The sequence below is a fragment of the Lepus europaeus genome, chromosome 6, assembly GCF_033115175.1.
Source record: "Lepus europaeus isolate LE1 chromosome 6, mLepTim1.pri, whole genome shotgun sequence".
NCBI lineage: Eukaryota > Metazoa > Chordata > Mammalia > Lagomorpha > Leporidae > Lepus > Lepus europaeus.
Window position 1 is genome coordinate 19,373,313 of NC_084832.1, and position 27,732 is coordinate 19,401,044.

At 41.4% G+C, this 27,732-nt stretch overlaps 1 protein-coding gene across 1 annotated transcript in view; it reads right to left on the bottom strand.

Moving 5' to 3' along the window:
* GPC6 (glypican 6) overlaps positions 1-19,081 on the bottom strand; it is a 1,223,803-nt gene extending 1,204,722 nt beyond the window's left edge. The window contains exon 1 of the mRNA XM_062194034.1: positions 18,489-19,081. Coding sequence (XP_062050018.1) covers positions 18,489-18,648 — 160 coding nt within the window. The 5' untranslated portion in view covers positions 18,649-19,081. The remainder of the gene's footprint in view (positions 1-18,488) is intronic.
* Positions 19,082-27,732: the final 8,651 nt, after the last annotated feature.

Sequence of the window (27,732 nt, forward strand, 5' to 3'; positions counted from 1 at the left end):
TGGTACAAAACTCTGTGAGGTTACATTCAGTATATCCTAAGAATTACAATGTAGGACACTTAAAGAAATACACCTGTTTGGAACTTGAATTCCAAATTGAGAGAGACCCTAAAACTTTTAACTTTTTACAAGAAATATTCGTTTGTGCAAATCAACTTTAAGAAAAAAATTTAGGGTACCAATTGCTTTTTCTTACAACTATTTTGGGAATCCACTTATTAACTTGCATTCTGAAAACAGGTGTTTTTGCTGCTTACTGCATCTTACCCATGTGCTTGGGTTCAAGGTGCCCACTGTAAGCACAGAGCTGGCAAAGCAGAGCCTCCTGTAAGAAAGAATTAGAAGCCTCCTGGCTTCTCACCAACTCCATAAAATAAGGCTCCCTTGTGCCATGCTTTTAAAAACCTCCATTTTAAAATTAGATTTTGATTTTTTTCTCAGAAACAGTTAAATCTCTGTTGAGCTACCGAAACACATTTTACACATTTTACAACTTTTTTTTTTTTTTTGCAGCTGCTAGTTTTAAGAGGGAATATTTTTGCTTTCCAAATCAGAATGAAGGCTTTTATTTAAAAAGAGGAATGTTTCTGCTTGTTGTCATCTGGGCATTTTTTTTTTTTTAAAAAACAATTTGAGAACTTGCTTGAAACATCTTCATATGCAAACTGCAACAGAACAAGAGTTTAAATGTTCACAGCTTCAAATGTGATAGAAAACATAGATGTTAGCTGCAAAATAAACCAAGACAGATCATGGAGGGCACAAAAAAGTGCCAACTTTTTATCTTTGCTCTGTGTGGAACCATTAGCTGGGCACCAACATCAGCAAGTTAGTGGAAGGGAATCACAAAACCTATCATTCTTTTCAGTTGCCTACAGAAAACTGTACCCATATAATTGGTGTCACCTTCGATTATCAAAATGTTTATCTTTTTGTACAAGCATTAAGAAGGCAGCTAGCATATCTACGAACTCTTAAAATACACAGTGAATCATGTGCCAGGTCTAACGGAATGCTTGCATCTGAAATGGCAGAATTATTCACACCTGAAATGACTTTAAGCAGTGATACCTATACATGATACATGTAATCATCCTAATATTTCTTTAGAAACTTTATTAGAAATAGGGAATTTTATAAAATCGGGGGATAGACACCATCCGTGGTCATTATACACAGCTTCCTGAGCACAGATATGATCCATGCACTTCAGCAAAGATCATTTGATGCAGCTTGGAAAATTAGAACTACCCATTTCCTAAATAGAAGATCATGCCCTGTGTACTCACTTAACAGGAATTTATCCTCCACACTTATTGTGTAATTAGGGCTCATCCACTTATATGAAAGAACAACCAATGCCACAGAGAAAATAAATTAGTCCACTGGAGGGAACAAAGGCATTCAGTATCCCTGAGTCAGCTCGCTGCCTCCTCCCACTCTCTGCCTCCATGGGAGGCTGCGCCTCACCACCCATCCTCCTATAGCAGTTCAGTGCCTTTATCACTCCCCTCCCCACCTCACACTGCAATCATTCGCCTGGATGTCTGTCTGCGTGAGTGAGGAATTCAAGGACAGGGAAACTGAGTTGTTCTTTTAACCAAGCAATTAAAAATAAATTTTTACTGACCCTTGCTGGCATGAAAGTCTAAGCAAGTAACAGCTTAAAATGGAATTGGCAGAATTACAAGTGGTGACTACGGAGGTACCAGGAATACAGTTTATTATTCAAAACCTCTACTGCAAACAGATCATTCCAAAGGTGTTACAGTCCCATGGCTTTACCCCTAAGCCCGATTTCTTAACAAACAAACAAAAAGAAAATGGTGGTGGAGGGGAGTACAGGAGGAGGTAGTTTATCTTCTAGGAAATGACCTCCCTTTTAAAGTACTCTTTGTATTTCACTTTTCTAATCTTTTGAGGTATTTGAAAATTGCTGTCAATGAGAACTCAAATATGCCAGGTTTTGAAAAAGGACATTTGATAGACATATCTATGCACAACTCTTTCATTGGGAAAAGTTATACTTTAATGTATAAAAATCAAATTGATAAAATGAAAGCTCCACACAATTAAGTCTGGTGGTGTATATTTTCACAAATTCATTTCCAGTGGCTTAAGCAAATACAGTTTATCAGATACAATCTTTCCAAGAAGATAGTCATTAACATGGTGGTTTATCAATGTGTAGTCCAGGGACCAGAAGCATCTGCAGCATTGGGGAACTTGCCTGAAACAAATTTTGGGGGCCTCATCTCTGATGCACTGAATAAGACTCAGAATGGGACCCACAGCCCATGTCTGAACCAACCTCCTGGAGGATTCTCAGGTACACTCAGGTTTGAGAGCCACCGATTCAAACAGAACAGTCAATAGACCATTCTGGTCATGATAAATTAGCACAATGGAAACCGGTGCAGGTGCCAGGAGGGAGAACTTTCAGTTCCAGTTCCCAGTGGAAGCACTTCCCCTACCCCCTCTAAAAAAAGAGAAAGGTAACGTTTTCAAAAGATTTGCTATTTGACATTTAGCAGCATTTAAGACCACCTTTGAAAATTCTGTTAGAGTTTCTCTTTTAGAAGCTTATCACAAAAGGAAATTAAAAATGACTAAGTCTACAGTGGAAATTACAGTCTCCTAGGTTTTCTCTCTTCTTCTGAATAAGAAATAAAAAGATTTCTCATCACCAAGTATGTGTCAAGAGGGACCTGGGAAAACCAGAACCAACGTTTACTTTGAGACCTCTTTCTGTCACATACAGTTTTCTGTTTCATCCTCACGAAATGTTAAGTGTCAGGCAATAGTATTTCCCTTTCATGTAGATAAGAAAACTTGGATTTAAAGAGGCAGGAAAATGTTTAAATAAGGAAATCATAAACACTAATAAGTTATTAAATCCTTTTGTTTGTATAGGTACCATCAGCCAGAAAGACCATAGATTCCCCTACATCCATAAATTGGGACTTCCATAAATCAGGAAGTCACTTATTCCTACTTTTCTTGATGTCTGAGATTATTTGGAAGATTCCAAATTGCTTCAGGACTACAGACAATATTTTGCAAATACTTATAGGCTCCTACCTCTAAGGGCTGAGGCTCTGGCACATGCCTGCCTTAAAGGACGAAATCCCTAGATGTGCCTGCAGGGTTTGGGATCCAGGCAGCCAGAGAAAAGGGAGCAACCCATTGCTGCCCACCTGGGTCTGTGTGAGGAAGGGAAGCAGGGGGATGGCAACGGTTTGCCCATTTTTCCAGGCTCTGCTCCCTGAGCTTTGCTTCAACATGGGGAAGTCATGAGAACTTGGGTTTCTGGCTCAAGTTCTGTTTAAAACTCTGGATGGATTGCCTCCTGGGATCAAAATTCAGTATACAAAGTTTACCCCACATTTGCCTGGCACCAAACGTGGGGTAAACTTTGTATACCGAATACTCAGAGGAAGGGTTGAACTCCTCATCGAGGGAACACGGGCCTGGCCCAGTCCTGCAAGAGACCCCTGGGAGACTCAGAAGGCAGCTGCATGCAGCTCAGAAAGTTTCCACGGCTCCACCCTGGCAGATGATCAAGGCCGGGGGTGAGGCAGGGGCCAGGTGAGTGACAGCTGCTGACTTAGGAAAGGCCAATCAGAGTCAACAGCCTGGGAAAGGATGGCTGACAATTTCCCTGGTGCTTCCCAAGTTGACCAACCCCAGAGGTCAGCTGCACAGGCCCCCAGGACCTAGAGATGGGAGGAGCCTACGCATCAGTTTCCACTTTCAGGGAGAGCATCCTCTCATCGCTGCCTATGTCCACCCAGCAGCTGATACGCCAACACCACAGCAAGTACCCCACACAATTAGCCCAGAAAGGTTGAAGTCAGACTAGATTTCCCTTTGGAAGTTTGACTTCTTGGGGTCCGGTGCTGTGGCACAATAAGTCAAGCCTCCGCCTGCAGCAGACATCCCATATGGGCGCTGGTTCAAATCCTGGCTGCCCCACTTCAAATCCGGGCTCCTTGCTAATGGCCTGGGAAAGCAATGGAAGGTGGCCCAAGTGCTTGGGCCCCTGCACCCACATGGGAGACCTGGAAGAGGCTCCTGGCTTTAGATCGGCGCAGCTCCAGCCATTGTGGCCATTTGGGGAGTGAACCAGCAGAAGGAAGACCTTTCTGTCTCGCCCTCTGTCTGTAACTCTGCCTCTCAAATCTGAAAATAAAGAAATTTGACTTATTTATTGAAAGGAGAAAGACTTCTCCCAACTGCTGCTCCACCCATCAAGTTGGAGCCCTGAGGAAAACGAGATGGGTATTTCTATGAGTGAAGAAGAGAAAGGAAGAGGAAAAACAAGAAAGCACATGTGGTTTCACTGTGGAGCTGCCATTTGTGTATGGTTTCAACTCCGAGGGTAAAAAATGGCAGCAATCTCCGTATCTCAAATGTCCTTTCAAAAACGTGTGCAACAGGCAAGGTTCCGGAGTGAAGAATGCCGATGCATAGTCCTTGTGTTTTCTTCCCCCTGGAAAGCAGAAATGGGAGGCATTGCTTGGACCTAAGTGAAATCGACACACTTGCTGTGTCTCTAAGTGGAAAAACCTCCAGTTCAACAAGTGTTCTTCAGTCATGTTTAACTTTTTTCCCAGAAATGCACAAAACTGAAATGCTAACCTTTGCAAGAGACCAAACCTTGGTGTGAAGGACTTCGAGTTCACCCAGCAGGAAGTGTACTGCTGCCTATTTAGGAAACATTTCACAACCGTGACCAGAGAACAAAACCACCTCTCAAAACAACAAAAAGGAAGCCCAAACGTAGACCAGCAAGGATTTGAAAAGCTAAATGTGCTGTTTTTAGAAGTATAATTTTTAGGATTAAAATGAATTGACTTAAAGTTTAAGAGGTCTTAGAGGGCCCCAAGGGGTTCTATTAATGATTTTTCCCTGATGCTTTACGACCAGATGGGGCCACTATTCATGGCGACATCGCATCCTCCGTGACCCCAAGTCCTGATGGGCAGTAATGCAAGACAGTCCAAAAAGACAGCAGACTCGTAGTGCAGGGATACTATTTCTGAGATTTGTTTCAGTGTTTCAAACCTAACACGCCATTCAACAGATCCCAGGATATGGTGTTCATACCATGTCTGTAGAAAATGATTCTTTCAGGGAGGGGAAAAGAAAAAAGAACAGTGCTTTCAATGTTCAGTATCCTCTACATCTGCTGCTCAGCTGGAAACACTGTTAAAAGGCCATTAGAACCTTAAGGTAACAGACCTCGAATGCTATGAAAGCCGTGGAGCAATTTGCTGTTTGTGTTAGGAGTATCAGCCCCAGCCACTTCTTTTCATGGGCTGAAAACAGCTTCTGTCATGAGCCGTGAAAATCAATTCCACAGTAACCAGGCTGCAGTGTGGCTGGAGGTGCTGCGCCTACCGGCTGGCGCTGTACAGCAGAGCCTCCTTCTGGGCGTCCCTCGCACCTTCCAGAAGTCCTGACACTGGCTCCCCAGCAGTGCCCCAGAGGAAGAACAGCTCAGGACTCAGAACCTGCAGGCTTATCTCTTTGGACACTGGTTCTCTCTAATGCTTAATTAGGAGAAAATTGGAATTGTCACCCTGAATGAAGACAGCTTGAGGAAATGCAGGGCCGGGAGAAGCCTGCTCTGGCTTATTTGTATTCCATCTTGCTGTTCTTCTGACTATAGTAATTGTGAGGCTCATTTTCCTCAAATCATACCGTTTCAAGGCTTTTTAGAAATATAAAGCATTTAAATATTTTTTTCCTAGAGGTAAGGTTATACTTCCAAAAATAAATATTTCATAAGAGTAACAGCAACTTTTGTCAAGAGGTATACTTTCTAAAGTAATGACTAGAAAGGTTGAGGCATTTTAAGGTACGTTCTATGTATTTCAGTTATTGGAAATTGTTATTCCAGTTACAAAATGCAACCTTGGTTCCAACACAGAATTATCATTCTAACCTCTATGTCCATATATAGTTAGCCCTTCGTTAAACTGAAAACCTTTGCGTGATCTGCAAAGCATATTCTGGGTAAGAATAACTTGCTACTCTTAAATCAAAATGGTCAGTTTATGTTGGTGCATGTAACTTTTCACAATATTAAATTACCTTTACCTCAGTGACCTAGGCTGAGAGACTGACTCAAAGTTCATTTGTTTGCTAACAGCAAAATGGAATTTTTTGTTGACAAAAAATGGAAAAAGCATAACTTCATGTTCTTTGCTGTGAACATCTGATGTACATAGCTTGTCATTTTAAGTAGAATTTCAATGTGATTACATAGTACAAATTTTTTACTAAGAAAACCAGATTTATTCAATGTTTATGTCCACTATACAATACACACACTTAAGATGTCTAAATGATTGAGAAATCTCCAAGTCATTTTTGTTTGAGAAGGTGGTAATTAAGATTAACAAACAAACCTATTCTGAATAATGATCTAAGATTTGACATTTGTAAGGTATTTTATATTCAATTGAAAGTGACCTTTGATGAGTGCCATGTGGTCATGGAAGTGAAATGAATACATCCTTTATTGCAGTCATATAAAAAGATTGGCCTAAGCTTTTAACATAGTACTTGATCTTTTGGTGTCTAACACCCAAGTCTCTCAAAGAATATTGAATAAGATACCACACAATCCAAAGAGTGGTAAAAATACAATAAAAACCTTTTACACATTAGCGCTTGATAATGTAAAATAACAATAAACTATGTTTCCCCAAGTTCAATGCAGATAAACTGTCACAGACCACCACAGAGGAATCTTCCACTTCCAGGTTAATACTTTAGAATGACCGACTCCTATTTTCCTAATAAATGTCCTAAACCTCCTAAAGCACTTGTTAGGCAAACAGAAAACAGAAGTCAAAATAAAATCTTGATTTGTTCATTAGCGATTTTTACTATAGCTTATCCAAAAAAAGGACTTAAGAAGTCTGGCTTCTGAAGTCAGTTTCTTGGTAGAAACATCTCCCTGAAGTAACAAGATTCTTACAGATGGGAGGTAAAAGCCAAGGTGCTCAGATGGGTTGCTTTCCAAGTGTGTTTCCAGCAATTGTTTCTTTTACAATCAATTATTGCACTGTATTTTAAGACAGTTATACCTTAGGATTAATAAAAAATTATCAGGGCTGGCACAGTGATACACTGAGTTACAGCCCTGGCATTCTATATGGGCTCCGGTTCAAGTCCCTGCTGCTTCTCTTCTGATCCAGCTCCCTGCCAATACACCAGGGAAAGCAGCAGAGGACGGCCCAAATCCTTGGGCCCTTGCACCCACATGGGAGACCCGAAAGAAGCTCCTGGTTTCAGATTGGCTCAGCTCTGGCCATTGCAGCTATCTGGGGAGTGAACCAGCAGATTGAAAACCGTCTACTTCTCTGTAACTCCTTCAAGTAAAATAAATCTCAAAAAAAATTAAGTTTTAAATCTTTAACTTTAAAAACTCCTGCTTATTGGGATTTAGGGGAAAATGATAGGCAAATAAAGTACAGTGTTTTATTATTATTATTCAGGAACAACCAAATCCTATCATTTAAAAAAATCATTTACTTATGTCAGAGGCAAACAGTAAGTGGGGTACAGGGGGATGGAGAGAGATCTTCTATCCACTGATTCACTCCCCAATGCCCACAAAGACTTGGGCTGGGATAGGTGGAAACCGGGAGCTGGGTATTCAAACCAGGTCTCCCATGTGGGTGGCAGGAACCCAATTACTTGAGCCATCACCTGCTGCCTCCCATGGTTTGAATTAGCAGAAAGCTGGAACCAAGAGCTGCAACAGGGATCAGATCCAGGTACTCTAATGTAGGAATCAGAGATCCTAGCAGGTGTCTTAACCACTAGGACAAATGACCATCCCAAAACCTGTCATTTTAAGATATCTCCACCATGTGCATGGTGGCATTTTTTCAAGTCTATCTCACAAATGCTACTGACTTTGAACTATTCTGACTCATTAAGAACGTAGCAAGTCAAAGTTAGTTGTCTGTTTTTAGATCAAGGAGCTTTCTCAAAGCAAACAGTTGACCGAATTCACTGAAAGCTGAACCTCCAGGTCCTTGAAATTCAGCGGAGGAATGTGGGCCCCTGCTAATCTCAGCTGTCCTGGAGGCACCAAGGGAGGAAGCCAATTTCTCAAGAAATCCAAGAAATGCAGTAAGGAGCAAGCATGCAACCTATAAAGCATACAGATCACAGGCGTGCATGACAGAATGGATGATGCTGTGTCTTTAATGTGTATAAAATGAAAAGCGACCAGCTCTAAATGTAGTCTCCTTGCACAAGAGTCTGGAGGTCAGGAGGAAAAACGGCTAGATCTGTACCCGAGAAGCTAGTGTAGGAAAACAGCTCAGAGAGATGAAGGGCTGGAAAGGCTTTGCATCTGAAGCCTCCTAAAAATTATAAAAATCAAAACAAAAACAAGAGTCATATGCTCCCACTGAAAGCATTCCCTATTAGCAAAGAAAAACAGATCTTATGGCGAGAGAAGCTGCAAGTACCCTTGCTCATTTTCTCCTCTGAAGCAGCAGAGTTTTCTTTCTACTCCTGAAGATGAGCCCCTGGCAGCTGGGGTCAGCCCCTTTGGTTCCAGGTACAGATGGCACAGATTGCCTGGATCCAGCCACTTTTCTTTGGTCCCCCTAGTGGCCAAAGTGAACTTTTGAAATAAATCTAGGGAAATGAGTAAAGCCGTTTGCAGTACCAACACTCCACTATATCAGTGGAGATTCTTCACCAAGATTAAAGTGGGGGGGAAAAAACACACAAGATCTGTTAGCTGAAAGGAACTGATGTTTAAAACCACGTTGTATGGCTACAAAAATGCAACCTGGACCAACAGTGTCTGCATCACTCTGGGCTTGTCAAAAATGCAAATTGTCAACCCTACACCTGATATGTAAATCACACTCTGGCAGGTGGGGACCAGCTGCTCCAGGAGGGAAGAGTCCTCCAGTAATCCTGACACCCGATTGAGTTCATGAAACACTCACTGCTTGGATTCTGGTCCTCAACCCTGGAAGCACACCAGAATGAGGAAACTATAGGGGAAAGGAAGGAAGGAAAGGAGCTAGGGAGGAATGGATAGAGGCAGGGAGGTCAGTCTCCTTCCTAACCCAAATAGGGGACAGTGATCTGAGGATGCTCAAGTATGGGCACTTGGATGATCTTGCATCTTTCCAATCTACAAGAACTGATGGTAAAGTTTTCAGAAACTATGCTAACTGAGTATTAAAATGTTGGTAGATTTAAATTATCCATAGTGAGAATTTTTATCTGACATAAATAGCCAATGCTACAAATCAGGGACCCCTTCTATACCTCCCTCCCTGCCACCAGCCAGTAATTACACATTCAGCTATTAGCCAGTGGCCGGGCTTGAGAAATACTGGCCAAAGGCGACAATGCCAAATACCTAGTTAATTCAGACATCGTGGATGATTTCTATTTCTCCATTACTACTCAACTCCTTGGAATTCTTATTAATATACAGGTTGACCAAGCAACACAGTTGTCATTCACTCCATCCAAGGGTGTAAGTATAAATGGAACAGCTCAAGGACCCTGGCCCCTTTTTCTTCTACACATGGGTGTAAGAAGCGATTCTGGATTGAGATGCAGGTACACCGGTGGAGAGACTTCAAAGGGTGGTCTGCCTTGTCAGTGAGACAGATGTGCACAGGTGGGGACAGTCCCCTTAGGTACCATTGTCTGGGCATCATCACCATGCTTTGACCCCTGGTATCTACATGGAGAGGACCTTATAGGTTGTAGAAAGAGCAGCAAAGAGCAGAAAGGCAGCGAGAACCTAGCACCCTGATGCAAACTTACTCTTCCTTACTTCTGGTGCTGCCGTGTGTTTGCACTTCTGGCCATGGGATTTGACGGCTTTCTGTGGTTGTGCAAGCCAGTTGATTCAGGATGTTCTATGACCAGCTGCCAGAGGTATCTTTGCGGACACAGATGATTTCAGAGGAGAATTTCGACAGCCTAGCCCCTTTGCACTCTTACTGGAACTTCTAAGGAGCAGATTCAAGTTTATGAAAACTTTCATTGTAACTTTGCTTCTTCCTTTTCAGATGACCTCAATGGCCCTTTCTGTTCTCTCCTCCGGGCCCCTCGGCACGCTCTGCTGAAGTGTCTACAAGAGCCTCCTCCCTAGCCTCCCTCCCTCTGGCCTCTCACTATCCCTTCTCTCCAGCATCTGCATTACAGTGCTTGGCCAGTGCACAACAGCACTTTCACTGGACTGCCAAGGACCTAGGGGATGACCTACTTCATGCAGTTCAACGCCCAGGATTTCCAAGGCCCTCCAAAAATCCAACCCCACCCTCTGGTCAATATTATTTCTCACAAGCTCTTCCTGGCTCCCTTTCTCCACTCATATTTAACTCCAATCTGAACTCTGCCTTCTTTTGTGGCCCTTTGTCAAATGCTGCACATTCTTGAAGGTCCCAATTAAATGTCATCTTCTTATAGCTAGGCCAAAGTAATTGTTGCTTTCTTTGGTTCCCATCATTACAATCCATAATGATATTTGGTACTTAAACCACTGATAGAATATTCTGTAAACTTAGAGAATGAATGTATAATCTAATAATTTCTTCCATCTTGGTAAAATTTTAGGATTTTTTTATACTGCCACAGCACAAATGACTTTTCAATTTCATAACAGGCATAGCAAATTACATCTACTTTGATAGTTTTATAATTTATGAGGACTTTTCATCTGACCTTATTTGGGAAACTTTTTTCTTACACTGCTATTAAGATTATTTTGAAAGACAGGCCCAGAGAGGGATCGACCTAGTTTTCTCATGCACCAGTTCACTACCTAAATATCATGTGACTGAGCTAAAACCTGCTGCCACCCAGAGTATGCATCAGCAGGAATGTGGAATTGGGAGCAGAGGTGAGACTTGAACCCAGGCACTGATATGAGAGGTGAGTCTCCTAAGAGTAGATAGCTGCGGAGTCCAACACTCAATCTTCACACTCTTATTAACAATCATCTAGCTGGTATTGAGTTTTATTTCTACAGAAACACACACATAAGAGGACCAGCCAACACTTTGGCACAGTTTATCATGACACTGGCATCCTATACTGGAGTGCCTGTTGGAGTCCTTGGCTACTCTGCTTGTCATCCGGCTCTGTGCAGATGTATCTGGGAAGGCAGAAGATAACCTAAGTATCTGGGTTCCTGCAACCCATTTGAGATGGAGCTCCTCACTCCCAGCTTAAGTCTGCCCCAGTCTCAGCTGTAGGCATTTGGGGAGTGAGTTGGCAGACAGAAAAATCTATCGCTGTGTTCTTTCAAATAGAGAACAAATTTTACAAACACACACAACCAAAATATTCATAATGCTATGAAAATTCAATTAACATTTTCAGATATTTCTCTATTAATTTCATCTCTCTCCAATCTCATTTTTTCCCTCCATCACACACACAACATCCCAATTCATTGTCCATCCCAATTCAGATGTTAAATAATTTGAATGATCATTAACATTTTAGTAGCACCTACTTTATCTACTATGTGTTTCTAGCATCCTTGCATTTCCACAGGTATCACACAGGTGGAAGCTAACATCTCCACCTTTTCCTCTGTTTTGGTCCCCTCAAATCTATTCTCCACAGACCAACCAAAGTAACATTTCAAAACGATGGCCAATCCCGATTATAATGGCTTATTACCACTCTCAGGTGAAAGGCCAGAGTCTGAGCTCGAGGCATGGCATGGCCAACCAAGGGGAAGACATGACCTCCAGGTGGCAGTGGTATATAGCCAGTTTAATTTGAAAGCACTTTTGACAGGTTGCCTGGGAGGTAAAATCCCTCTTGGCATGGGGTCTTCCACAGCTAATAGAGGGGCCATCACCAAAAGGGCAGGAGTTTAAGGGAACTCCTAGGGGCATCTTAGAACTCCCAGTTCTAAGACCATTCTGTGTTTTAAGGTAATGTCACTCAACACAGAAGACCTCTAAAGCTTGGAGTCTTCCACAGCCCCAGAGTTTGTCTTACATATGGCTGGCAGATGGAAGACAAAGGCAGGTAGGTGCTATTGGACTAAGAATCTGCTTCTTTGTCCTATATTTGAAACAATCAGATATGTAAAAACTTGAATTTAGCCCTGAAGAGCTTTTGTGTGTCACACACACACACATACACACACATGTGTGCACACGCCTGCTACAAAAAGTCTACAATATGGAGCCAATATGAAGAGGCATAATCGGTTCACTTACACAAGTCATTAACCTGGCCTCCAGGCTCTGCCTCCTCAGTCTTGCCCACACTCCCCTCTCCATGTACAGGTTATTTCCTCCATATGTTGTGGAAGGATCCTCTGCATGTAGGAAACCAATGCACTTTCCACACATAGGAGTAGTCTTCTTCACATGCCATTACTCTTCCTCAAAGATCCAGCCAGTTATTCATCCTCAAGAAAGTATTTCCAAGACCCTGTCTCTTGAGATGAAATGCTCCTATAAAGTGCTTTCTGAGCACCAGTTGCCCTGAGTGTTGTGTACTTATCACAGTCTTCATTCATTCATTCATTGTGAATGAACTGTAGGCCTCTACACCCAAGCTCCAGGCACAGGGATGGACACATGGTAGGTATTCAAGACATCTTTACTACATACATGAAAAATGCCTAGAAGAGGGAGATTAGGTTCTTAACATATTCAAAAACCTGAGTGTGGAATTGAATTTCTACTTTATTACTAACTAGTACATTAGTTTAAAAATATTTTCAACCATAGGTCATTAAAAACTTAGATATTAGAATTACCTGCCCAAACCCCCTTATTTACAAATACATATACTACCCCAGAAAGTCAACATGTTCAAACAGTATCACGAAAATCATTGAAAACCGAATTATTTTGGATAAAGCTATGAGACTATTTAAACTCAAATTCTGTACCAGCTAAAGAATTTAACAGAGAAGAATTTGGCCTAAAAGGGACATAAGCACCAAGTTGAAAGGAATATTAAGTAGCTGTTTATACTGGCAAGGCAACTCTAACACGCCTTGCTGGCCTTGCTAGAAGTATTTTGAGAGTTGTGATTTAAAGGAGGAAAAAGTCATCTCATAATGTTACTTTTGTGGGTTTGAATATAAGTTTAGATTATGCAGTTAAAATGATTTTAACAATTATACTATAATTTTTACCTAAAGTGTCAATTTCCATACAAATCTAGTAGCTGAATGTAGGTGACTTTGGCTTAAGAGTACTAAATAATTTTGTATTTTATAAGTGTTCATAAATTTCACCCATAATTTTAAAAGAACACTATTCATTTTATTAGATAAATTATGGCACAATGTCTGTACCACAATATTTTAAAGAATATGATGCTGTAGATTTTAAATCAAGTTTGATAGTGGCCTACACTAGCTATTAAGATACAGGCGGTTAAAAATGTTTTATAAAAAAAGTATCAGTCAACTCAAATGAATCCTTGTTCCCAATGATGACATATTATCCTCTAATTAAATCAGCTAAGATTACTGTTTGCAAGAATCTCTCTAAAATTAATTCCCAAATCAAGAGTTTAACAAGTGGCACTCCTAATAGCCCAGATTTTAGATTGCTTTGATACCTGGAATTAATATAATTCTTTTAGAAATTTATGACTTGCTGAATCATTAAAAAAACACATTTGAAGTTCAGTTAATTCATTTATACCTTACACTCTTCTTTGGAAGGATTTTTGAAGATATCTGCTAACTAAACAGAGGGCAAGGAAGTCATAAATCTTTGAATCAGATAAATGGAAATGAAACAATTTATCCCAAAGTAGGATGTTTAATATGCCTGTTAAAGCCTAAGAGTTAGCATAGTTTCTCCATTTTTGTTAATTTGATATTTATGTGCAAACTGAAAAGTAATTAATGCCAAATGTATTAAATTACTTAATTCAATTGGGGGACCTGCGTGGAGTGGCTTTTTCTAAAGACAGGCAAGGCCAAGTAAAAGCATCATATTTTGAACCTTGAAGACAATAAAGGAGGAAAAAATAGCTAGTCTACAAGTATAAAATAATATCCTTTTACTATGGATTTTGAGATAAATCCTTGATAACTGGAGAAGAGTTTAATTATTTCTTAATATCCAATTATAAGTCAGCTCTAAAAAATAAAGACCTGTGACAAAAGGGAGAAAACCAAATCCTGCAAACAGTGGTCATTTTTCCTAATTTGTCCCTTTTTCCTCATCCCTCTCCTCCATGAGTAATTTTTTAAAAACTTTGTTGGACTAAACCAATAATCGAACAGGTCTAGTACACTGAGAGAAGACACCACATGTACTAGAGTTGCCACGTTTTATATAATTGCATTATAAAGTGGCCAGGAAAATACATAAACAATTGAGTGGTGATACCATGGCCAACTCCGAAGACTATAAAATCCAGATTTACTGATTGAGAAAGAATAGTTGTTTCAAATAGAAAAGTATTTAGTATGAATATCTATAAGGGGATATATGCATGCATATGGCAATTAATACTACCAGGTTACATATATAAAAGATGAAGAATTGATTTGCATACAATTCATTTAATAGATGCTGAATGCTTACTAATGTAAGGCAGATTTTTAAAGGTCAGGTTAGGTCTATGGATTTTTGAGCCACAGTGTTCAGGTTTGACTTTCAGCCTCATCACTTGTTAGTCCAGTCATTCTCGGACAATTTAAGTCTGTTGTTCTTGTTTCCATCTACAAAACAGGAATAATGTTTGTATCTACTAAGTTATTTGAAGGATTCAGTAAGAATGATTTAAAGGTAACCTTTATAGATGTGTGGTGCCATACTACTTTATATGTTCAAAGTTATTAAGTTACATTAGATCAGCAATTAAAACTGTGGTTGCACAGTAGGTCACTATTAACTACAAAGGATTATAACTAATGAATCCAGGAAGGATCAAGGCACACAACAGCAGCAGAAGCAGCCTAAAACAACACTGTCAAAGTGAGCACTTAGCTGAATGGTTAAGGCTCCAAAGTCCCACACTGGAGTATAATATCCAGCTCTGGCTCCTTTCTCCAGCTCCATACCTATGCAAACCCAGATGACAATAACAATGACTCAAGTAATTGGGTTCCTGCCACCTACAAGGGAGGCCTGAATTGTGATTCTAGTTCCTGGCTCTGGCCTGGTTCAGCCACAGCCTTTGTAGGCGTTTTGGGAGTAAATCAGGGAATGAAATCTTTCACCAGCTACCCCTCTCCCATCTCCCTCCCTGCATCCATCCCCACCCCTACATCTCATGCTTTTGTTCTTTTTCAGATAAACTAAATTCTTAAAATTGTAAGAATTAGATATTCTCTTAACTTCTCTGGCTTTTAAGGTACTATTTTCAGTTGTGGAGTTCCTGTAGAAGTTTCGAGCAAACATGATGAGTTTGATTGGAAGAAGAGGCCATACTGTATTACTGATGCTTGAGGAAGGTCTGGAATATTCCACACCGACTTCTGGTCTGAATAATCATTCTAACAAGGACCTTCCACATTTTCCCAGAAGATAGATCACGAGGAAACAGGCAAGCATATTGTGAAGGCTGTGGGCCAGATATCTGGAATCATTTCTACACCCTAAGAATCAGTAAGTATTAGAATGGATTGTGGAGAAGGGCTCAAGAGTCTACCCTTCTGAGATCTTTCAAACAAGGATGGATAGCATCTATCTGATCTGCCGGCAATGGTTTAAAATCAGGACTGAGTGAGGATTCATGGGGCAGACTGCCACTTAAAGACCTCCTCTTTCGCAAGAGCTCCGAGTGTATCACTTTATATATCACCTATCGCAGTCCCTCATCTGTTGGGTTTGAAGTTCCTTTATCCTAGAAAAGAAACAGGCAATGCTATTTTACCATTTTGAGTTCTCAGTAAATAATAATGTCATGATGGAACATAATGTCCTTATCAGTTCTCAGCTATTTTACTAAGCAAGCTACCTGCAAATCTCTCTCAACTAGAAACAGTTCTCACAAATCTCAACAGCTCTCTACAATTCATGTTCTCTGGCAGACTAGCGGCACATGCCATTTCTCAAGCAAGCCATTAGATGTCTAAACAAGGCAAAGGATGAAAAGGAGAGGATAACTACCAAAGAAACTCTTCCCTGCACGTGTAATTAAATGTAAATGGCGTGGAGAACAAGGGAGGAGAGAAAGTGTGCATTCATTTAACAACAGGATATATTTGCTAAGAGATTTCTCTAACAACAGTAAATCCAATTAACTATAGCATTAAGTCAAGTCTGCTTTGAAAAAGATAATATTTCGTTAAAAGTCAAATTACCCATTAATTCATTATTTCCCTAATCAAAGTAGCTTTGACTCCATGGTGACCGGTATTTTGATTATATCTGGTAGCACCAACCACCACCGCAGCGGAAGGTAAAGTTAACAATGGGTCCTTCCTCCTGGAAAGTACTCAAGTTTAAAGGGCATGCATTTTTAGGAATCCATACGTAATAAATACGAACTGTGATTGTAGGTGGAGGTGGGGAACCACCTCTCAAGTCCCTCTGTGGTTAAAACTCTACTCAAGGATTTACCTTAACTACTGGGAATGTTCCCAACAAACTAAAGGGTGACTACAGAAATCATTTGCACAGAAAATCGTCACTTTGATTTTGAGGAGATTTGTGAAGGATGAACTCCAGTCTCAGGGGAGTCCTACTCTCCACTCCAGAAGACTGAGCAATTTTAAAATGCTTAACTGCTTTCTTTATAGAGATATCTTATCTGAAATCATGTTGGGAAATATCTGTGTATTTAGAGATACCGTTTTAAACAGCCCCGATTAGAAGCAAAAAAGTTCCTAGAAAAGTGAACCACACTGCAAACCTTTGAAAACTTCAATCCCTGAGATTTGGGAAAGGAGGGGGGGAAAAAGCCAAGCTGATCCTTATCAATTAATTAAAAAGAATGAAATGACAGCAGGCAAAAGGGAAAGGGGGTGGAGAGAGTTAAGGAGCAGAGGGGGCAGTGGTTCTGTGTGCATTGATTAACAAATTAAGGAGTTCCGCATAGGGGCAAAGACACGGTGGGGATGGTAAAGCCCTCTAGTATTTCAACGCAGGCTTTGCCTCTCCTCCCTCAGAGGGAAGGGGATATCTGGCTCTGAATGGAAAAGGCTCCTCCATCCGTACAGCGCTGCTGGCGTCATCTTTGCGTGCTTTATGGGGCAATGCCCAAACTTATGTAAATGTGTTCATTTCAGCCTAAGTAAAAACTCTCATTTCTAGCACTTAGAGCCTCACCAGGATAAAAAGTAGCGGCTCCACAATGTATCAGAGCTGGGAGGTTTTCAGGGATCTATAAAACGCCTTTTGATCCCTGGCCCGGTTCTCCGGCAAAACAGAGATAGGCTGACGGAAACAGCGCTTCGCCTTTCGGACCCGAGGTCACTGAGGACTTCATCCACCGGGTTTGAGCAGCCCGCGCTCTCAGCATCTCCTGGCCTCGCTCAGTTCTGTTCTCTCGCAGCCAAAGGCTTATCTCTGCCCGACACGTTTCATTCAGAGCCCCAGAGCAGCTCGGATTTGGTTGGAGCTAAGAGCCGGAAAACACGCACCCAGGCTGCTGTGCAAGTTGGAGACGCAGCAAGACACGCACTGGAGCGAGAAAGGGGTGGGTGGGTGGGGGCTCTCAGTGGAGAACGCCAGGGGCATACAGGAGAACCCCCCTGGCCGAATCCCCACCGAGCCACCCTCTGGAGTTGGCTCAGCATCAGGAGCCTGCGGGCAAGGGAGGCAGCGCTCAGGACCCGGCGTAGCGCCGGGGATGTCTCCAGCAGCACCAGTGACCAACCGAGTTGGGGAGGAAACAAGAGGGGGAAAGCCGGCCCCAAATCTGAAACCAGCAGTCTTTGAAAGGATTTCCTCCCACCCTACCCACCCAAAAAAGCCGGGAGGCAGGAGCTCTGGCCAGGTCCCTGGGCTCAGCCTGCTCCCAGTCCCGGCGTGGTGCGCCCTGCCTCGCCAAAGGACACGGAGAGTGGAGCCCGGGCTGGGGGAGCCCTCCGCGTCTCTCCACTGCCCCCGCCAGCGCGAGGGCGGGCGCGGAGAAGGCGCCGCTCAGACTGTGGCGCTAGGCAAACTGCGGTCGCAGTTCTTACAAGTTTGCCCGAGCGAGAAGCGCAGGGTGGGCGCCCTGCTCGGCGATCTGCCTTCACCCGGCAGCCGCCCGAGCGGAGCGGCTCCCGGGCTCCCCGGCTAGGACCCACAAGAGAGGCAGAAGGGCGCAGCGAGGAGGCACAGAGGGTGCTCCCGCGTGCGCGCACAATGAGGCGGCCGAGACGCACACCTTCCTCCGCCAGAGAAGCCTTAAGAGTATCCAGTGCCTAGCGCGGGGTCCCCAGAGAGCCCTCGCAGAAAGTGAGCACCAACTCAGCAACAGGGCGCCCGGCAGCCAGGCAGGAGGACTTGTGGTCGCCCTGGGCTGCAGCCGGCTCCGGCCGCGCTTACCTGCGATCTCCTGGTAGGGGGTGTCCGCCAGACTGAATCCCTTGGCACCGTACGCCTGGCGGACCTCGCTGCAGCTCCGAGCCTTCACATCCGCCCCGGCTGGGAGGGACAGCAGCAGCCCCGACAGGGGAAGGATCACAGCTCCGATGCAAGACGGCATGGTGCAACATGCAAATCCAGCTCCGCAAAGCCCAGGGCCCGTGCGCTCTTCACCTCGCCCCTCCAGCCGAAAGCCCGCCAGAGCCAGCAGTGCGCTCCTCGCCGCCGCTGCCCAGCGTCACCCCCTTCCGCCGGCCGAGGGGACGAGCAGCACAGTCCTCTGGACTGCGCTCAGCAAACTTTTATAAGGCAGACGGAGGATGGCAAGCCAACCAGGGCTGGCTGGGGGAGCAGCCGCCTTGTTCTGCTAGCCCCCCAGACCAGAATGGGTGCAATAAAAAAAAGAGTGAGAGAGAAGGGGGGAGGGGGAGGAAGAAACGTTTATAAAAATCCACCACTGGGGTTCGGAGCTGCGATCCGAGTTCCGAGAATCTGGGAGCGCTGGGAGCAGGGCTGGCGGAGTGTGCAGTGAAGGTGGGAACGCGCGCCGGCCCTCCGGGAGGGAGGCGCACAGGCAGGCGTGTGTGTGTGTGTGTGTGCGCGGGGGGGGGGGGGGGGGGAGAGGTGGGGGGTGTCTCCGGGATGGATGCGAGTGGAGGTATGTGTTGGGGATGTACGGGATCCAGGGGAAACCTCAGCCTCACACAGACTGAGGGAGCCTGTGAGAGTGCTTCTGAAATAGGAAGAGAGAAATCCCGGAGACAGACACAGGAGGCAGGAGGGAAGGAGAAAGGAGGGGAAGAGAGAAACGTGCTACACATTGCACAGCCGAAATTCAGAGGCCGAGTCGGAGGCAAAACCTGGACTGGATCCTTGTACCCTAGGAGGGGGGAGAAAAGGGAAACGTTCCCGTTTCCTCATTCACTTCCCTTCCTTTACAAGGATCCCAAATGCCACCTTTAAGGCTGTAAATACGCAGTCTAGAAAGGCAAAGTATCTCCAAGTCATTAACATATTGCTGTTGAACTGTATTTTTGTGGCAGCTAAGGACGATGCAATTCCAATTGTTGCTCTTCACCTACCGTAATACAAAGCCAGACTAAAAAAATCAAAGGAGACCACGGGTCTTAGACAGCAGAGAACAACCAGCGCCTTAATTGTCGAACTCCTGTTTAGATGTATGTATTTTTTCAATTCAGATAGTTTGTACACATTAGAGACCGTAAGGTTTTTTTATTCCCCTATTCTCAATTCAACACTTTCACTCCCTTTCACTTCAAATACTCCAAAATCTTGGCTTAGAAATCGTTTTGCTTAGGGTGTGAAAAGGAAAGCAAAGCATCAGCAGAATACAGGTGCAATGAGAGGACAAGAGAAGGGGTACATGGAAGGAGATACTGGGGAGAAAGGATGTCTTCTCTCCCACTAGATGCTGGCAGTTATCAGAAAACATTTTCTGCCAATCAGGGAATCAAACCATTTCCTTCTTCCCATCTTCTCATTCACACTGAGGTTCTTTGACATGGGAGAGTAGTGTTAATTTGGATTTGACTAATTTCCATTAATTTTTTTATGCCTGTGGGCACACTGGAATAACTCTAAGAGCAGAAAGAGATGTTGAAACCTGCAACTACTAAGGTGGTTTATTTGAAACAAAGCCAAAATTAATACTACTAATAATTACTGACTTTTGTGTCCATATGTATGTTAGGTCAACATATTATTCAGAAGTTACTGTAGAACACCACCCAGTGTTGTGGAACTCTCCTGTAAACTGACACATGAAGATGCTTTTCTGATAATGCTATTAATAAGAAAGACTCCGGACATTTGAAACACTCTAGTAGTCACTACCATCGCAGGGATCTTCATTGTAAGACATTAGGTATCTCTTCTTTAATCACTCCATCCTCTTCTGCTCACCAAAAACTCCCAAGTTTAATATCCAGCCTCAGTGAAGCTTAGAAATGCTGTAAAAATGCTCTCATATTTACAAGGTAGTTTTTTTTTTCCTTCCAGTGCCATAACTCAGTGAAACTGGAGACCTAAACATTTCTTCCTATAAACAAAACTTCTAGTTTAAGCATCACTTTTGCCCTCTTGATATTTGTTCTAATAGGCAGGTTTTACTTAAACTACTGAACTTATCTTAATTTTGGACTCTGAGGAAAATAACAATAATGTAATCTTCGTAGAAAAAGGATCAGGAACTGGTGTACTGAAGTCATGACATTTTGATATTTGACAACAAGGCCTCCAAACTTGTTTCTATCAGTCAGGTAGGAGGTATCACAGAGTCCAGAGAAAGTGAGCGATACCCACGTATTCTATCCTTTTTCTCATACCAGGACTCATTGCAATTCAACATGACTTGGCAGCATATAGCAGATTATTCAATAAAAAGGTTATTTGAGGTGGAAGGAGAACCAGTAAAAGTATGATGCATGTGGCTTAAGGTTATCTGAAATTCAACTAATCATTACATATTTAATATATATTCAATACAGTTATAGAGTACTAGAGTATTATACAGGCTTCCTATACTTATATAGGACCTCAGGATTTGTGGCAAGGCTAGCATATGCAAAGAATCACTAATTCAACCAAGCACAAAGATTTGTTTAATCCCATGGGGGTTCAAACAGTTTAGGGTAGGTGTGTGAACTTTAGTCAGACTAAAGAATTAGGTAACTGTTTTACTCCAACTCATTGCACTTGTTGGGTAATGTAGCACTGTTTGAAGAGACAAGGTCAAACATTCCAGCTAAGGGTAAGAGCAGGCGCCTAGACAATGTGTTGGAATGAGCATGGGATGTTATAGAATTTCCCAGACAAGGTCTTAGTGAACAGCAGAGTCCTCAAAAGGCTTTCGGTTGAAAAAGAAAGGTTATCTGAAGGCCTTGAGCTCCAGCTATAGTATTTATATTGTATCTAAGAGAAAAGTTAGAATATTGAAGAGCATCCTATAAGACGAAGCAAACAAATAGATGTGAAAGGTAGGTAGGAGATATGTGTAACACTGTTACCATCAAAGATTTCAGAATAGGAAGATGGGGGGAAGAGGAAGATACATTTTGAAGATAGAATTAGCATGATTTGGTGCTTGATTCACCTCATAAGAATTACTATATTATGATTGTGTCTCATTGAGGAAATAGGATATGTTCATTCAGACAAGACTTTTGCTTGAAGCTTTGGGGGCAGGGCACGGGGAGCAGAAGAGTCACAAGAAGAGTCACAAACCCAACTTGGAGCCACACTCCAGCCTAGGCGCTTTCACTCCTCAGTGCCCTAGAAGCCACCAGTGGGTGTCAACTGGGCAGACAAGGGACAGGAAGACGGGACAGCCCAGGGCTCTTACCCATTTGATTTCATGCCTGTTTCTCCATTAAGGGAAGGGGGGAGGGGGCGGGGTGGAGTGAATGAGTCACCCCTCCAAGCAGCAGCAAGGATGTGTTCATTCAGACAAGACTTTTGCCTATGTAGCACATTGACATCTCAGCTGGTTTTCTGCAACCCATTAAGGGCATAGGATGAATGGAATTTCAGACTTTGAGAAAAAAATCTTAGACTTGAGCATCTATAGTTGACAGGCAAGTAAAGCAACCGTCAGTCATGTTTTCTTCAGCCATCGTCTCAACTCCCTTGCTACTTCATGGCTGATTGTAAATACAATGGTCCCCAGACACAACCAAGGGATACGCAGCAACTGGTCAAGTCAGTTTGGCCCATCATTTAGCCTTTCCATTGAACGGTGTCAGGGTGAGTGCAAGCCCTGTTTCTGGTCAATGCAATTTAAGAGAAGACTTCTGAGAAACATTTTTTTCCTCCTTGATTAAAGGAAGAGAGATATTTGGCTTTAATCTGCTTCCTTCTTAGAGCAAGATGACCATGTTAGGACTAGGAAACAAGATACTGCTACACAAATGAGAATGACATAACAGAAGCATGGATGCTAGATCCTTCATTTCCTATTGGGGTCAACCATCCCTACGACTGCCAAATTCTGGATTTTTCAGTAAATAGTCAATGAATATCCCGTAGTTCATGCCACCATCACTTGGTTATTCTGCAGTTTTACAAGTGAAAACAATGAAAATGCATGCAAACAATAGGAAAAACAGGATGATTTGAATTTAAGGAACAGTTGCAAGCATACAAGGAGAACAAAAATTAGGAAGCATTATAGGATCCAAGTTAGGAGATTTTCAAACATGAAGCAAAGAGTAGTGAATATCAAAGACAAAGAAGCTCGAGAAAATGGTACTTGGCTGTATGGTGACTGGGTGTAGAGGGGGTGAAGGTATCAGTAGGGGAGCTTTCCGGAAGAAGCTCCCAGGACTTCTGAGAGAATGAGAGACTGGACATAAGAATTGCAGTTCAGCGTGATCTTACTTGGTAGATTGGTTTACAATTTTTCTTATCCAAATTTTTTATCTTTTCTACAGATTTTTGATAAAAATACTGTTTTGAAATGAATCTCTTATTTCTAACAGGAACATAACATATCTGCATTATGTTTCACAAAGTTAAAAGGTCTCTGTTATCTCATGTCTAACAAATGGCTGTTAACAGTGTTCTGAATCTTATTGCTAATTTGAAAATGAGTTAAAGACAATTATAGAATTTACTGTTCATTTGTGCAGTTGTACTGGCTTGTGAATGAGAAAGTGAATGATTTTAGCTTTCTATTTCTTGTATCAAAGTAGAACAAATAAGTTCAAATGAAATCTTATGAAAACAAGAGAATGGACTTCAAGTGTCTATTCCACATCTCAGCTTGGCACAAATCAAAATTGCTTAGTTAACCTGCCTCTTGAAAAGCAGGGCCTGTAATGAAAAAGCTGTCAGAAATTTAACAGCAGCAGCTCTGCCAGGTACTTGGATAATGGGAAGGTTGCTGAGTTACAAAGAAAGAAAAAGGTAAACTTAGGTGAACAATGACCAGAAATGATGAAAATAAAGTTTTATTTTCCTTTTACTGCATATAAGCAACCAAATGCTAATCGTTTAACTTTTATTGAGCAGTAAGAGTATACCTAGTACTAACACTAAACCAATTAAAATTATATCTCCAGGGCAGTTGAGAACCAGCTGGGTTGCTAATGATCTCTTGGGGGAAAACCAAACACCAAGGGACAACAGATTCTTCTTGTCTGCAGTATTCTAAGAGTCTGAGGCCAAAGCTATTTGGCATCAGAGAAGGGAGTCATGTGACCTACTTAATCAGATATTTGCCTGATAGTTATGACAGGGTTTAGCCAAGAGAATTGAAAGAGCTCTAATTCTTTAGTTATGTGCAGTTTTCATACATGCAAGAAACAAGTATTTCATATGTTCTTAGGCACTATTAAATTTTGAAATACTGCTAGCAGTCCTGAAAAAGGTATAAACAAAATGTTAAGGCATCATGATGATGTAAGTGCTATTTTTCATTTTTAATATTTATAAATGATTCAGGACTTTACTTCCCATTGATTCCAAGTGGATTTTTAGCCTCGAAAGACATCTTAAGATTTAAATATACTTAATTACCTATGTTACAAAATATTTACTTTCAAAAATTGGTGTTAAGACTGTTCTAGGTCTTGGAACTATCTTAGCAAGTGTAGTACTCAAGTGATTTTTTTTATCATTAGGAAAGTTTATTGTATAAGGAAGAGTTTCATTTTTATTTGGTGTCTCGCAGTATTAATAAATGCCTTGGACAATGTCATCATTTAAAGCTTACATGCTTTTGAAGTATTTCCAAATCAGATATGTAAACATAAGAGAGTGACACAAAGGAAAATCTTTGCAGATGAATAAACTTACATTTTTGTAGTTCATAAAAGGAGATCATTTCAACTTGCCTTACTTGTTATAAATTCAGATATTGTTATGAGAGAGGACTGTGGCTAAGCAGTAATTTGACATACCTCCATTATTGGAACCATACATCTTGGCAGTTACTACTTTGGGTCTTTTGCTTTTGTTAAAGATGAATGGATCTTTGCATAGTTTTCAGATCATCTGGCACCAGAAACAATGACATTCCTTAAGGCAAGTGGTTGACAACACAGGCTTCTTTGGTAGGGAATATCTCCTCACTTGTTGCTACCTTTCATCAGTGGAATAGTTATTCCTGGAAATAATTTATTTCAGACTATAAAGGTCCTGGGTTAATTATCTGTCAATTATTTCAACATTAAATAAGCAGTATTACAGACTTGGTTTTTGTTAATGGAGGATCCATAATATATTTTAATTATCAACTATTTTGCTACATACAGGCCTCCACTTTTTAAACTATTTCCAACAGAACTGCACCTCAGAAGATTCCTGCCCTAAAGAAGATAATTTTCTCATTAAGGTATCTTTTAACCTAGTATCTCTATAGAAAATGAGCAAATGAAAACAAAACCCCAAAAATGTTCCTTAAATTACAAAAATGTTGAGGGGGAGTGAGGGGAGGGTCAGTCTCCCATCCACTGGTTAACTTTCCAGGTGGCCTCAATGGCTGAAGCTGAACCGATCCAAGGCCAGGAGCCAAGAGCCTCCTCAGGGTCTCCCATGCAGGTACAGGGGCCCAAGGACTTGGGCCAACCTCCACTACCCTCCCAGGAGACAGCAGAGAGCTAGATCGGATGTGGAATAGCAAGGACTCGAACTGGCACCCATATGGGATACTACACCAAAGCACTGGCCCCAATAGTCTGGTTTAAACAACTGAATATTCAAATAGCAACCTCAAAGTTTTAATGGAACCAGGTCAGTAGTGTCTCCCCAATGGCATACCAACAACCTCATTGATAAGTTTTACTTCATTCTTCAATAAGTATTATGATCATGTAATTTAGTGATTTCACTTAAAGATGGCAGACTTCTAAAAGGTAACATTTTTTAATAATGAATATCTCAGACTAGTTACAAAGACAATGTTAATAATCCTTCATGGCTGGCATGAATATGCAAGTATGTAAGATGCACTTATTTCCACAACTTAATCATCACTCTAACTGTCCCAAGTTAGGACACCAACTTCAGAACATAGCCAGCAAATTTTATGGCATATTCTGTCAATGCTAATTTTTCAAGGAATCTTTGGATTTCCAAAAATTCAAAGTTGTACATCTGTCTTTAACATCGAGCAATTTTCTATTGTATAACTACAGTAAGCCCACATTGTCACATTTGAGATCAGTGAAATCTAAGGAAAAAAGTCATTACATTGACAGCCTACATACCAAAATGAACAGATAATACTTTATATCCATAGTTAAGATGACAATAAAAGAAACAGATCAAGATAGGTTAAGTCAAAATCTATGCAAACTTAGTTCCACTGAATTTACATAAAATATCTATGGCCAAAATTCTCCATTCTTTATCAGTGACACACAAAGGAAGTAGAATGGTTTCATACAAAACTCCCTTGTATTTTCTCTTGGAGAACGTGGTCCCATTTGTCTTGGTAGCCTGAACTCACTTCCAGGCAATCATGTCTAACACTTGCTTCTGTATTAACTTTGCACATTTTATTACATTTCCAGGGGAAATAATTAAATGGTTGTGAGAGTAAAACTAGTACATGTTTTTAAGTTAGTTGGAGGGGGAAAAAAAAAGTCTGAGCTTGTAAGTTGGAAGTTCCCTCGACTAATGATGTGTTTCCCAGGAGGTGTCTGAAGCAGAGAAACGGGCGGCAGTGTGCCTTCGTCTTTCTCCTGATGTTCATTTGCAATCATAGCCAATCAATGTTGATAACATTATAAAGCAATCCAGTACTGTTTGCTTTTAATTGGTAAACTATCTTCCAAAAATAACATCTTTGGGCTTCACAACACCCTAGTCATAGAGCCATTAGAGAATGAATGTCTTTACTGTACAGGAGGAACTGTATGAATAATGAATAGGGCTCTATTTTTCCTGGGAAACAAACATGTACCGACATGTTTGTGGTAATGAACAGTATTGTGAGTCTGTGTAGCATAGAAGGACACTAAATCTGCTCCGACTTCTACTTTCATTTAAGTAGATAACCGATTTTTAAATCCCATAGAGAGTTAAACAACTTATTTTAAACTTGTAGCATGCTGCCTGGCTTCCATGTCGCTTTTACAATTTAGGAGTGATGATTCAATACAAAAATTGAAGAGATGAAGGATCTTGTTATGGTCTCTAAGGGACAAGGCAGGCTTACATAAATTTGAGAGGAAAAGAAAAGAACATTTGAACACAGCATTTAAGAAACTAGAATTCATCTTTATTTTGTACTCTGATGAAAACATGGTTGAGCCATGATTCTTTCTGGCAAACGTTACAAGTAGTTTGTGCTGTGCAAAGTATGACCACATTGAAATGTTTATTCAAGAACTCTTAACTCTCACAGTAAAATCTAAAATTTTTAAAATGATAATAACCTTCATATGTTTAAAACTATTTAGCTTTTCCTTTAGAAATGTCATGAAAGGACTTAATATATTTTGTAAATTACTTTCATAATGATTTCACTTTCAAAGAATATAATTTGCTAGACTATTTTTATAATGAATGAGAGCTTAATGAATCACACATACTTCACCATTCAACAGAAATATGGGGCATCACAACATTGAATTGAAATCTTCATTAGAAGTCATCTTTGAACTTTGGCAAGAAAATTTCTAAATTTTTCTAGCTCTTTGGGTAAAACATGTTCATGTTCAAGTTGACTTAAAGGATTAGTTAACCATCAGGCAAAATTATGCGTTGCAAATGGTAACAGCTCAAATGGAAAATTTTATATTTGTGTAATGGTGATGCATTTTCACAGGCCACAAACTCAGGGACAAGGAATGGAACTTCCTTCATTTTCCCGTAATGGAACTTAATTTCAAGTCTCCGTTCTACTCAGTGGGAGAAAATTTAATCTTGCCAATTTCAGGTAAATTCAACTGCATAAGAATTTTCTCAACTATCTTTCAGAGAGGTTTTTTTTCTCCTTTTTCACGGTGGGGGTATGGCGAGACAACCTGGTATCAGTGAACAGATACCTAGTTGTACACTCTTATAGCTGCATTCTCCGCGATATGAGTGGGTCTCTTTCTAGTCCCTGGCTACTCGGTCTACCATGTATCTAGGCATTACTATCCACCCAAAAAGCCCACATATACTCACATGTGTGCAAACTTCCAGCAGAGACACTTTCCTTTTGCTCAGTTTATCTCTGCTCCTTTTGTCGATTGTA